Below are 14,424 nucleotides of genomic sequence, written 5' to 3'. Positions count from 1 at the left end.
TCTCAGAGAAGAACTAAATTTGAAACACTTATATACTAGGACTACGTTAAAAAGAAATAGCATTTCAGTATGTGGAATCAAACTATGGAATGGATTGAGTAGGACAAAAATAAATAAATAAAAATTAAATTAAATTAAATTAAATTAAATTAAATTAAATTAAATTAAATTAAATTAAATTAAATTAAATTAAATTAAATTAAATTAAATTAGGAAAGCAGGAAGTGAACAAATGTAACAGTTACTGATTGTAAAAGTACCAGATGAATGGGTAGGATTTAATAAGTTTTGCTTCTTCCTACTCCTTTTGGACATGTGGAACTGGGAACTGATTATGGGATGCACTCAATTGTAATCTGATGCATGTTCAAATGAAATAAAACCATTACCATAATATAAGAAGAACTTTATTAATCTTGTGCCAGAGTACACTATATTTATAATACACTATAAATTACAGCGGCAAAAATACAAAATACAACTTTGAATAAAAATATACAGTATACAGTGCTTAGTGTTTAGCAAATTGCGGACGAAGCATGACCATAAATACTAAGTACTATGATGTCTGACCTGATGTTGCCTTGTGGTCTCACATATGGTAAGTACTGGTAATGGTTTAATTTCATTTGAACATGCATCAGATTACAATTGAGTGCATCCCATAATCAGTTCCCAGTTCCACATGTCCAAAAGGAGTAGGAAGAAGCAAAACTTATTAAATCCTACCCCTCCATCTGGTACTTTTACAAGCAGTAACTGTTACATTTGTTCACTTCCTGCTTTCCATAATACAATTTAATTTAATTTAATTTAATTTTATTTTATTTTATTTTATTTTATTTTATTTTATTTTATTTTATTTTATTTTATTTTATTTTATTTTATTTTATTTTATTTTATTTTATTTTATTTTATTTTATTTTATTTTATTTTATTTTATTTTAAAATAAGGAGTTAGTATGTCCTCTGGAGGCGGCATTATGAATTATCCTTACTGACCTTTTTTGCAGTACATTTAGTGAAGTTTAATGAGTGAAGATTGCTTTTATAGTTATAAGCCTGCACTTTCCTATTTTTCACCGCTCCTGAATGCAGCCTTCTAAAAGCTACTTTGCTAGGTCAGAGTTTCATTCCAGAACTTTACATAATTCGTTATTAATTGTCCGAAAATCTCTATCTCTATGAAAACCAAGACGAACATTAAAACTCGCTAATCATAAACTGAAGAACGGGGCTCGCCTCTTCTCTCATCCAGTTGGTGGCGGTAGTGCACCAACTACCACCCCCCTAATAACAGCGAATAAGAACGAAAACCATAGAAGAAGTCAAAAGGCGAAGCTAGCAGTCGCAAAATAGCACAATTCAAAAAGGGGATAGTTTTATTTGATTGGATAAAAATACACAAATGCATCTCAGACGAACATTAAAACTCGCTAATAATAAACGGAAGAAGAGGGTTCGCCTCTTCTCCCGTCCAATTGGTGGCGGTAGTGCGCCAACTACTATCCCCCAATAACAGCGAATAAGAACGAAAACCATAGAAGAAGTCAAAAGGCGAAGCCTGCAGACGCAAAAATAGCACAATTGAAATAGATCAAAACAGAGATGCAGTTAGCTTTAAGTAAAACGTTTGGTCAGAAGCCAGTTAAATTCCAACTGGAGCAAGATGGCGACTTTTACATGGTTGGTTCGGAGGTATGTGCTGGTGTTCATACGTTGCATTGACATGGCACGATGCTATGTTCTTTGTTGTTGGATTGTATATCATTCTGCTACATGTTGTGGATTCACTATATCAGACAAATTGCAGATTTTTAATAATAATAATAATAAAATTGAGTTGAATAAAAACAATTAAACAGAGTAAAAGATACGTTAAAATACGAAATTCATTCGTTTATACACAGTTAAAACATGAGTAAAAGCTATAATGCTAACCATGTATCACTATTGTGTTTTTTAACGTTATTTATCGCTGAGTCATCTCGCAGTGTGTTGTGGGATCTTTACCAAAATAACAGCGTTATTATACTAAATGTCATACAATATACTGTATAGAATTCACAATACATATTGATAAATGTGTAAATAGTTATTGACTTGTTGAAGAATGGAGCCTAGCACCATCACCAAATTCAAAATGTCCATCCAAGAGATGCTGGGCCAGATCTGCAAACACATGGACTAGACTGGACTAGGTCGGGAAGTTCTATCTTAAGTGGTCTAGGATCTGACGGTTTTGTTATGCGTTGTTGACCAGGGTTGTGTTCCACGTATGAGCTTCAACAAACACTTAGTACTCACCGTATATATATATCATTACATTCATGAAAAAAATGATCGTCACGCAATAATTGGTAATGGTAATGGTTTAATTTCATTTGAACATGCATCAGATTACAATTGAATACATCCCATAATCAGTTCCCAGTTCCACATGTCCAAAAGGAGTAGGAAGAAGCAAAGCTTATTAAATCCTACCCCTCCATCTGGTACTTTTACAATCAGTAACTGTTACATTTGTTCACGTCCTGCTTTCCTAATATAATTTTTAAAAATAAAAAATAATTTGTTTTTTATTTGATAAATTTTTATTAATTTTATTTAAATTTTTTTATTTTTTTTATTTACAATGCCATAATGTGTACCATAGTAAGTGTCAATATAGTGATATATATAGCACATCATGACTGGTTCAAGACTCTTCATCCTTGTATTTAGCAAACATCAACTGCTTGTATTGTTTTTTGAATTGGCTCATCGTTGTGCATTGTTTGATTTCCTTACTCAATCCATTCCATAGTTTGATTCCACACACTGAAATGCTATGGCTAGCATAAAGTAGTCCTAGCATAGAAGTGTTTCTAATGTACTTCTTCCCTGAGATCATATTTCTCCTCTCTTATAGAGAAGTATTGGATGACATTTTTAGCTAATTGGTTATTTTTAGCCTTATGCATTATTTTAGCTGTTTGAAGATGAACTATATCAGCAAGTTGAAGTATTTGTGATTTTAGAAATAAGGAGTTAGTATGGTCTCTGTAGGCGGCATTATGAATTATCCTTACTGACCTTTTTTGCAGTACATTTAGCGATTGCTTTTTGGCCTTTGGCATTTTTATTTTTATTTTTATTTTTATTTTTATTTTTATTTTTATTTTTATTTTTATTTTTATTTTTATTTTTATTTTTAGTTCTAGTGCTTTTTTTTATTCAAAGAGACATTTTGGTTAATGACTGCCTTGTTTTTCAGGTGGGAAACTATCTGCGTATGTTCCGAGGCTCTTTATACAAAAGATATCCATCTTTATGGAGGAGGCTGGCCTCAGTGGAGGAGAGGAAGAAAATCGTAGCGTCATCACACGGTGAGTGTCGCCTGGCAAGGATTTACGCCAGAGCGGATGACACCAAAAAGCAGCCCAACGACTGTAAACCCTGACAACTTATTTGTTGGTGTTTTATTATAGCCACCAGTGTTACTCTGCTGAAGGCGTCAGAGTGTGAGGAGATCTTTGAGGGCAACGATGAGAAGTACAAGGCGGTGTCCATCAGCACGGAGCCCCCTGTGTACCTGAGGTATTGCTGACCTTCAATGACAATGCACTTCTTTATTATTTTTTTTAATGTTAAGTGTCTTATTTTATTGGACTGTAAGTAATTTCTGTCTCTGTATGATTGTGGATGATATGAATATACAGAAATATACTGTATAATCAATACTATCCAGCATATAGTATGTTTATAATTATATAACTATAATTATGTTTATAATTACTTTTTTTTTCTGGAAGCGGTAGTCAAAAATAAAAGCAAGGTAGTTTCCTCTTAATATTTTGACTTTATATATTTTTAAAAAGCTATTTCAGCTATTTCAACTATCTTGTAAATTTTGTTCTTGTAATGATGACTTTTTCCCTCATACCATTTTGGCCTTATTTCCATAATAATATATATATTTTTTGCAAGTTAATATTCAAAAACAGGGGTCCTAAACTCAATTTACTTGGGGGCCACTGGAGCTAGGGTCTGGGCGAGACTGGGCCGCATCAGTGATAAAACATTCCACTGTTCTCAAATATCTTTTTATTTTTCTGCACAAAAGATGAAAAATAAATAAACAAATGAAGAATAACAATAAAACGGCAAATAATAAAAACTTAAGAAACCACATATAGTTGGTGGGTAGACAAATGATTTTTTTCAGATTAAAATAAACAAAGCATTATTAGAGCCCTGTAGACATGACAAAACACGACTATAGTCACATTTATACTCTTTTTATTTACAACATATTGCGCAACTGCAGGGTCTTGAGACACATGCTAACTCGCAAACTAGAGAGCTAGCGACCTAAACGGTAGCCTTCAAGTTCTTTCCTTTAAACTTAAATAGCCAAAAACTTACCACTTCCACACAGATGGGGAGGATAACTATTAACAGTTATTTAACCTTTAACATGAACATTAATCAAACGTAATAATTTTTTCTGGGTACATGATACCATACAGCATCCATATCAAACTTACGCGGGCCGCACTAACATTAAACTTTCATATCAAGGCGGGGGCCTCAAACTAGTGTCCTGCGGGCCACATTTGGCCCGCGGGCCGCGTGTTTGAGACCCGTGTTCTAAAACTTACAACTTTATTATTATTATTATTCTCATAGCACTACTTTTAAAAAGCTACATTTTTTTCTTGACCATTTCTACTTTATGCTACTAAAATGATGTTATTTTCTCATAATATTACATTGTTATTCAACTACAATGTAATCTTGTTTGTTGGATTAAACTTTTCTTCATATTTTGACTTTATATATTAAAAAAATATCCTGTTATTTTTTTCACAGCTATTTCAACTATCTTGTAAATTTTGGTTTTGTAATGATGACTTTTTTCCTCATACCATTTTGGCCTTATTACCATAATAATATATATATATTTTGCAAGTTAATATTCTAAAACTTTCAACTTTATTATTATTTTTCTCATAGCACTACTTTTAAAAAGCTACATTTTTTTCTTGAATATTTATACTTTATGCTATTAAAATTATGTTATTTTCTCATAATATTACAGTGTTATTCAACTACAATGTAATCTTGTTTGTTGGATTAAACCTTTCTTCATATTTTGACTTTATATATTAAAAAAAATATCCTGTTATTTTTTTCACAGCTATTTCAACTATATTATAAATTTTGTTCTTGTAATGATGACTTTTTTCCTCATACCATTTTGGCCTTATTTCCATAATAATATATATATTTTTTTGCAAGTTAATATTCTAAAACTTACAACTTTATTATTATTTTTCTCATATCACTACTTAACTTGTTTGTTGGATTAAACTTTTCTTCATATTTTGACTTTATTCTAGTAAAATTACTGCAGATTTTAAATTATTTTCTTGTTTTTATATATATATATATATATATTTAATTATACTTGGGTTCAATTCCACCCTTGGCCATCTCTGGTTTTCTCCGGGTACTCCGGTTTCCTCCCACATTCCAAAAACATGCTAGGTTAATTAGCGACTCCAAATTGTCCATAGGTATGAATGTGAGTGTGAATGGTTGTTTGTCTATATGTGCCCTGTGATTGGCTGGCCACCAGTCCAGGGGTGTACCCTGCCTCTTGCTCAAAGACAGCTGGGATAGGCTCCAGCACCCCCGCGACCCTTGTGAGGATAAGCGGTAGAAAATGAATGAATGAATATTTAATTATTATATTTTTAAATTTGCCACAGGCCAATGAAAAAAAACAGCAGAGGCTTGCAAATGGCCCCCAGGCTGCATTTTAGACACCCCGGTAATTCCAATAATTGTAAAAGCCCACCTGGTTTAGATGTTGTTGTTTAATTTGCATAATACAAATGTAATAAAGGCTAAAATAATATAAAAAAAAAAACTTTAATTTGTTTCACTCCCCCCGTTTGTGAAGGGAACAGAAAGCGAAGAGAAGCAGTCAGTGGGTGCCGACGCTGCCCAACAGCTCCCACCATCTTGACGCCGTGCCTTGCTCCACCACCATCAACCGCAACCGCATGGGTCGAGACAAGAGGAGGACCTTCCCACTGTGGTATGAAAACCCGACAAAAGGATTTCTGACAGGGATGAGTACGGTTCAGATATTAGCCGATACCGGTGCCAAACGGTTCTTAGGAAATGGTGCTTAAATGAAAACATACAATATTTGTCTAAAAACATTATAATACAGTAAAGTCTCGTTATATCGATATTCTTGGGAGTCGGAAAAAATACTGATAACCGGACTATCCATATATCCGATCCTGCGCCGAACTGCATTAAAAGTGGGCGGATCTTTGATATGGCATGTAATTTTCTCCTTGAGTTCATGGATTGCGTATCTAGCATGCTTTTGTACTACAATACATTTTGTACTACAGTAAATAAAAATAAACTTACGCTGTAGTGATTACCGGTTACCGGGACATAATTCACCCCAGAACTATCGATAGGGAAGGTGTTGCCACCCGGAGGGGTAGGCGCGAGGGACGGGTGTTTTCCGCTGTGTGCTGCACTCTGGTGGTGGAAGTGTGAAAAATAAAGTTGACTGGAAGCAGCCGTTCGCCGTGTTCTTTTTTGGTATTGAAATCCTTAAGCAAAGATTGATTTAAGCTGCTTTTGTATCGATATAAGCAGACCAAATTGGCTGGCGGGAGATGAAAAGGGCATCGTAGTAACCGGATTATCATAATAACCGGGTATCGTACTAACGGAGCTAATTATATCATAAAAGACTAGAAATTTGCCGGGAAATGAAAATAGTATCGTAATAAGTAGTAATTCGTTTTAATCGACATCAATATAACGAGACTTTACTGTATGTAGTAATATATAACTAAATATTATTCTACAAAATAGAAATCTAATGTATACTAGTATAGTTAGCTAATATAAATCCTGTTTCCAACCTTAAATAATTTTTAAGGCATGAAATAACACCTTTATAGTCACCTTGACACTCGGAGGGGTGGGGTGCGCGAACAGGAAATGACATCAGGTGTTCAAAGTTGAGTTTTTTTTTGTTGCTTGGCGCAGGTTAGAGCGGCCCGTGTCGGGGTTTGTGATGCCTGCCGTGAGATCCATTCAAAGCCGCAAGAAACGGCTGTTGTTTTGGCAATCGAGTCTGGTGCTTGTGCATCTCACCAAAAAACATTAAAGTAACATTAATGACACCCGGTGATGCGTGTGGAATACAACATACCATCATTACGCATTTGAATGCGTCTTCTCAATGCTTTGTACTTGTATTTTACTTCATTGAGTCATTTTTATGCTTGAATAAATATACAATAAATATATAAAGTTTATTAAATAAGCTGACATGATGTTACGAATGAATGCTAAAATGCAGTCTGTCCTTAGCTTCGATGATCATGATCCTGCAGTGATCCATGAGAACGCGGCCCAGGTGGAGGTCTTGGTTCCCATTCGCCTCGACATGGAGATAGATGGGCAGAAGCTCAGAGATGCCTTCACGTGGAACATGAATGGTAGAATTCACCGGCAGCAAACAACAGTGCTGGTTTTTATTGACTATTGACTTTCCCGACATTCCCTAACAGAGAAACTGATGACACCGGAGATGTTTGCAGAGATTTTGTGCGATGACCTGGACCTGAATCCTCTGGCTTTTGTCCCTGCCATCACATCAGCCATACGTCAACAGATTGAGTCATACCCGACTGACAGCATTTTAGAGGAGCAGGCAGACCAGAGAGTCATAATCAAGGTGGGTCCTGAAGCGAAACAGCCTTGTTGAGTACGGCAGGAGATATCGATTGTATTTACACACATTCGGTTTGTGGATATCTCCTTAAAAAATATCAGGACATAACTAGTATTAAGAAATGCCGCGGCTCAACGCTACACATGATGTGGTTTCCTGGCCAACCGGGGCCGGTGTCTTCGGCGATGATGGAAGGAATGGAATCTCTGATGACGTCATAGCAATACTGGCTGCTGGCGTATAGTGTAGGGATGCAGGATTTTTTTTCAAGCCGATACAATAACGTTTTGCTGAGTAAGACCAATATCGATAACTGGTATATAGCTAGCATTTGTTAGTTGGATTTTTTATTTTTATGATATCCATTCATTCATTCATTTTCTACCACTTATCCTCACAAGGGTTGCGGGGGTGCTGGAGCCTATCCCAGCTGTCTTCGGGCGAGAGGCGGGGTACACCCTGGACTGGTGGCCAGCCAATCACAGGGCACATATAGACAAACAAGCATTCACACTCACATTCATACCTATGGACAATTTGGAGTCGCTAATTAACCTAGCATGTTTTTGGAATGTGGGAGGAAACCGGAGTACCCGGAGAAAACCCACGCATGCACGGGGAGAACATGCACACTCCACACAGACATGGCCGAGGGTGGAATTGAACTTTGGTGTTCTAGCTGTGAGGCAGGTGTGCTAACCACTCGTTCACAGTGCAGCCCGGCTAACGACCATTCATTCATTTATTCATTAATTTACTACCACTTATTGGCGAGAGGCGGGGTACACCCCGGACTGGTGGCCAGCCAATCACTGGGCACATATAGACAAACAACCATTCACACTCACATTCATACCTATGGACAATTTGGAGTCGCCAATTAACCTAGCATGTTTTTGGAATGTGAGAGGAAACCGGAAACGTCTTAACGGCCTTGCACCTTCTTATTTATGTGATCTGATTTTACCTCCGCGGACCCTGCGGCATTTAGCCACTATGGCCCCCACCTGTGGAACAGCCTGCCGGAGACTCAGGACTGCGGAGACTGTTGATATTTAAAAAAAAAAAAATAAGATTAAAGACACACCTTTGTAATCAGGCTTGTAACTCATATTTTTAAACTTTTCTTATGTTTTTATCTTTTTAGTCCTATTTTATGCTCTTAGTCTTCAGCTTTTAACTCCAGTATTTCCTCGGGCAGGAGGGGGGGGGGGGGTCCCTCCACACTGGGGGCTGTGTCGGGTCTGCTGAGGGGGTGCTGTCCTTGGGTCCCTTCGACCCGGCCGACTGGGGGTTCCTCCCTTTAATGTGGGGGTCCGCCCGTCTGTCGGAGTCGGGGGGACCCGGGTGCTGGTCCCCCGATGGCACGGCCTGCGGCTCCTCCCAGTGTGGACGGCCCCAAAGGTGGCGTTTCCTTGATCCTCAGTGCCATGCCATGTCTCCCTACTGTGTGTGATTGATTGTGTGTGGGTGGGGGTGTGTGTCTACTATGGAGGGTGGGAAGGAGGGGCTTTCTTATGTTTCTTTGTTTTTTCCTTTTAATTGTGGAAATTGTTTTAATTCTGTAAAGCACTTTGTGTTGCATGTCTTTGCAGGAAAAGTGCTATACAAATAAAGTTGATTTGATTTGTAATCCGGTTTAATGCAGGGATATATGTGTGGTTTTCTCTTTCATGCAGCTCAACATTCACGTCGGAAACATTTCTCTGGTGGACCAGTTTGAATGGGACATGTCGGAACGTGAGAACTCCCCCGAGTCGTTTGCATTGAAGCTTTGCTCCGAGCTGGGTCTTGGAGGGGAATTTGTTACCACCATCGCCTACAGCATTCGAGGACAGCTAAGCTGGCACCAGAGAACATATGCCTTCAGGTAAGTCGTTTGACATTTGAACGGATCTTCTTTTCTCCAAAACTCACTAAAAACAAAATTATTAGCCTAGCATAAGTGGAGCGGGAGCGGCGTTGGGGTTGAGATGCAGGTGTCTGAAGCCTGGGACTTGCTGGGCATGGATGAGAAAGACGGGCACACATTCATATACAGCACCCTCCATAATTATTGGCACCTCGGCTTAAGACTGTCGGAGGAACCATGAACAAGTTCAATCACGCCATCTACATACTAGAACTTCAATCGCTGTGCTTTGGTCAGGTGAGACCAGGATGGAGCTTGTAACGCAAATGATGAGTATGCAGAAAAACTTTTCACTTCCTGGTTGTGTCTTACAAGGCAAGGATGCATGCTGAGGTCTTATAAAATGCACTTCTGCCACCTTAGAACTGCACCAAACATGCTCTCTTCTATTGTGGAGTTGCATCATCACCTCTTTGTGCCTCTCCTGCAAAAATCTAAATAAGCAAATGAGTATTTTTTTGGTGAATTTACCGTTGGCTTTGAAAAATGTAGAACGGAATTACAAACAGGATAGCGCGCAAGCCACACAGCTAGGAGACACAAGTTCGATTCCACCCTCGGCCATCTCTGTGTGGAGTTGAACTGTTTCCTCTTCTTGCCGTGTACACAAGACCGATGTGACTTACATTTTGGAGCAATTATAGTCCATAAACACGGTACTAGAATAAGAGTGGAAGTGTGCCGAGTGGTTAGCACACTGGCCTCACAGCTAGGAGACTCAAGTTCGATTCCACCCTCGGCCATCTCTGTGTGGAGTTGAACAGTTTCCACTTCTTGGCGTGTATACAAGACTGATGTGACTTACATTTTGGAGCAATTATAGTCCAGAAACACGATGGATATCAGTGCAAGGTGCAAAGTGGTTAGCACACAGGCCTCACACCTTGGAGACTCGAGTTCGATTCCACCCTCGGTTTGCATGTTCTCGCCCGAAGACAGCTGGGATAGACTCCAGCACCCCCCGCGACCCTCGTGAGGAAAAGTGGTAGAAAATGAATGAATGAATTCTCCTCCTATTTTGTGTGGAAGTGGTAACTTTTTGGCTTCTTGATTTGTCTTTCCCCACCCTCGGCCATCTCTGTGTGGAGTTTGCATGTTCTCCCTGTGCATGCGTGGGTTTTCTCCAGATACTCCGGTTTCCGCCCACATTCTAAAAACATGCTAGGTTAATTAGCGACTCCAAATTGTCCATAGGTATGAATGTGAGTGTGAATGGTTGTTTGTCTATATGTGCCCTGTGATTGGCTGGCCACCAGTCCAGGGTACCCAGCCTCTTTCCAGCACCCCCTGTTGCCCTCGTGAGGATGTGGAAGTGGTATAAAAATGAATGAATGACTATAACACATTAAAGCAAAATCAAGGGAGCCTTTTAAATAAAACATACCAGACCCTGAGATGACGAAAATGAACAAGGCATTCATGTTCATGAGCGTATGCGTCCATGTCATTTATGGCATTGCTGTATTTATTCCGTCAGTGAGAACCCGCTCCCCACTGTGGAGATTGCCATCCGTAACACAGGCGACGCAGACCAGTGGTGCCCCCTTCTGGAGACACTCACAGATGCCGAAATGGAGAAAAAGATCAGAGACCAAGACAGGAACACACGGTATGTATACGACACGGACACCTCAGTAGATCCCCAATTATTTCAGGGGGTTAAATTCTCGCACCAAGAGCAAATGGTGAAAAATCCCGTTTCCGGTTCAAAGTTAGACTGTTGGAATTACTCGATTTCATTCCATTTCCGAACCCCGGATATTAACATCACCTTTCCTTTTAGACGAATGAGACGACTGGCCAACACCGCTCCATCCTGGTAAAGCAAGATGTCTCCACACTCTGATGATGACCAGACCACTTCCACATGATTGAGGACCCTCACCTATGAATATCCTGGAAGTATTTTTTTTTTAAATGAACATTCACACGCATTCAATGACTGCAAAGTATGTTTTTGTATGCATTTTTAGAAACTGCTAATCACATTTCACAATTCAGTGCTCGCTATCAACGACGCCATTTACTAAAAAAAATAACACACCCCATGAAATATTGACTTTTTCAATAATAGAAGCATCAATATTATATCTACAGATAATGTCATTGCATCACCTGTGTGAAAATGACGTTCAATAATTTCAGATATAAACACCCGATGCAGGGCGGCACGGCGGTCGAGAGACCAGGGTTCAATTCCACCCTCGGCCATCTCTGTGTGGCGTTTGCATGTTCTCCCCGTGGACGCGTGGGTTTTCTCCGGGTACTCCGGTTTCCTCCCACATTCCAAAAACATGCTAGGTTAATTAGCGACGCCAAATTGTCCATAGGTATGAATGTGAGTGTGAATGGTTGTTTGTCTATATGTGCCCTGTGATTGGCTGGCCACCAGTCCAGGGGGTACCCCGCCTCTCACCCAAAAACAGCTGGGATAGGCTCCAGCACCCCCACGACCCTCGTGAGGATAAGAGGTAGAAAATGAATGAGTTCTCCTCCTATTTTGTGTGGAAGTGGTAACTTTTTGGCTTCTTATTTTGTCTTTCCCCACCCTCGGCCATCTCTGTGTGGAGTTTGCATGTTCTCCCTGTGCCTGCGTGGGTTTTCTCCGGGTACTCCGGTTTGCTCCCACATTCCAAAAACATGCTAGGTTAATTAGCGACGCCAAATTGTCCATAGGTATGAATGTGAATGTGAATGGTTGTTTGTCTATATGTGCCCTGTGATTGGCTGGCCACCAGTCCAGGGGGTACCCCGCCTCTCACCCAAAAACAGCTGGGATAGGCTCCAGCACCCCCACGACCCTCGTGAGGATAAGAGGTAGAAAATGAATGAGTTCTCCTCCTATTTTGTGTGGAAGTGGTAACTTTTTGGCTTCTTATTTTGTCTTTCCCCACCCTCGGCCATCTCTGTGGGGAGTTTGCATGTTCTCCCTGTGCCTGCGTGGGTTTTCTCCGGGTACTCCGGTTTGCTCCCACATTCCAAAAACATGCTAGGTTAATTAGCGACTCCAAATTGTCCATAGGTATGAATGTGAGTGTGAATGGTTGTTTGTCTATATGTGCGCTGTGATTGGCTGGCCACCAGTCCAGGGTGTACACCGCCTCTCGCCCGAAGACAGCTGGAATAGGCTCCAGCACCCCCGCGACCCTCGTGAGGATAAGCGGTAGAAAATGAATGAATGAATGCGTTCTCCTCCTATTTTGTGTGGAAGTGGTAACTTTTTGGCTTCTTATTTTGTCTTTCCCCACCCTCGGTTATGCAATTACACTTCATACACAGAAACACTCAATAAAACCATCGTATTCATGTCAGGGTGTTTTTTCCCTAAAAATTCATTTTAAATTTCAAATTAATTTTATGGTCACTATACTTCTATAATGACCTACCACTAACTTTCTATAAGCATTGATAACCATTGTCCCTGTGCACCCCTGACCAGTCGCAATACAGTAGTCATGGTCAGGGGAGCAGATGAAGAGAAGAGACATCATTTATGGAATATATTATTATTATTATTAAAATAATCCAATATGAATTTAAAGCTCCTGAAATGAGTGGGGTAGGACCTCTTAAAGTTATTTTCTTTACTTCTATTAACTTTTAATCGACAAAGATGATCAAAATAAAGATCAAACATCCATGTGTTTGTTAAAAAAAATCAATACTTTCATGGGGTGTCACAGCTAAGTCAAAATGATTTTTTTTCATGTGTAGCATCCAGTTAGCTAGACCACTGAATGTAGGCGAGGCCGTGCATGCATACCTAGATGTCGTCTTGATTTTGGGTTATGAATTCAATAAAACACTGACCTTCAATGTGGACGAGTGTGTACATGCATGCTGAACTGGGGTGCCCTCACCTTTTGGAGCTCTTTTCCATAGGATGTATTAAAATGACATGAAGGAAATGTTGGACCCCAACCATCTTGGTGATTTTCTGATGTGGCCGTCTTTATTATTTCATTTTTGGAGAAAATGCAGTATGCCAGTAAAAAAAAATTAAATATTGAGCGACTGTCCGCAAAAGCCCCCCGACACTATGGACACTCATGCTGTCTGCTAGTCATATAAAAATAGTTGTACTGTAATTCTTCTTACATTTCATCACTTGGGGTCTCCATCATAGCATGCTCTTATTTGGGCGGGTTACTTTTTAGTTTTTTATGGAACCATAACAATAAAGCAACTTTAATTTATTTCTCTCCTTTTGTTTCAGAGTGTATGTGTGTGTATATATATATATATATATATATGTGTGTGTGTGTGTATATATATATACAGTAAAGTCTCGTTATATCGATATACTCGGGAGTCGGAAAAAATACCGATATAACCGGACTATCCATATATCCGATCCTGCGCCGAACTGCATTAAAAGTGGGCGGATCTTTGATATGGCATGTAATTTTCTCCTTGAGTTCATGGATTGCGTATCTAGCATGCTTTTGTCCTACAATAAATTTTGTACTACAGTAAATAAAAAATAAACTTACGCTGTAGTGATTACCGGTTACCGGGACATAATTCACCCCGGAACTATCGATAGGGAAGGTGTTGCCACCCGGAGGGGTAGGCGCGAGGGACGGGTGTTTTCCGCTGTGTGTGCTGCGCTCTGGTGGTGGAAGTGTGAAAAATAAAGTTGACTGGAAGCAGCCGTTCGCCGTGTTCTTTTTTGGTATTGAAATCCTTAAGCAAAGATTGATTTAAGCTGCTTTTGTATCGATATAAGCAGACCAAATTGGCTGGCGGG

General features: G+C 39.3%; 1 protein-coding gene across 1 annotated transcript; it reads left to right on the top strand.

Moving 5' to 3' along the window:
- The first annotated feature begins 1,468 nt into the window (after positions 1-1,468).
- On the top strand, positions 1,469-13,189 carry LOC131106925 (SWI/SNF-related matrix-associated actin-dependent regulator of chromatin subfamily B member 1-like). The gene is made up of 9 exons (XM_058056474.2): positions 1,469-1,698; positions 3,257-3,368; positions 3,471-3,579; positions 5,951-6,088; positions 7,399-7,526; positions 7,599-7,765; positions 9,442-9,632; positions 11,152-11,283; positions 11,458-13,189. Exons 1-9 carry the CDS (start codon positions 1,609-1,611, stop codon positions 11,495-11,497), a joined length of 1,107 nt encoding a protein of 368 aa, XP_057912457.1. The 5' UTR covers positions 1,469-1,608; the 3' UTR covers positions 11,498-13,189.
- The last annotated feature ends 1,235 nt before the right edge of the window (positions 13,190-14,424 follow it).

Source organism: Doryrhamphus excisus, linkage group LG19 (assembly GCF_037039965.1).
Source record: "Doryrhamphus excisus strain RoL-2023G ecotype Guam linkage group LG19, RoL_Dexc_Guam_v1.1, whole genome shotgun sequence".
Classification (NCBI taxonomy): domain Eukaryota; kingdom Metazoa; phylum Chordata; class Actinopteri; order Syngnathiformes; family Syngnathidae; genus Doryrhamphus; species Doryrhamphus excisus.
Note: the sequence above shows the minus strand (reverse complement) of the source record. Positions and strands in the feature narration are given on the sequence as shown.

Bases quoted from the DNA above. Each gene is read 5' to 3' on its own strand.
- LOC131106925 (XM_058056474.2), top strand. From the start codon at position 1,609: ATGCAGTTAGCTTTAAGTAAAACGTTTGGTCAGAAGCCAGTTAAATTC. The intron at 6,089-7,398 runs GTATGAAAACCC...GTCTGTCCTTAG, and splicing joins AGGAGGACCTTCCCACTGTG to CTTCGATGATCATGATCCTG. The intron at 7,527-7,598 runs GTAGAATTCACC...ATTCCCTAACAG, and splicing joins CTTCACGTGGAACATGAATG to AGAAACTGATGACACCGGAG.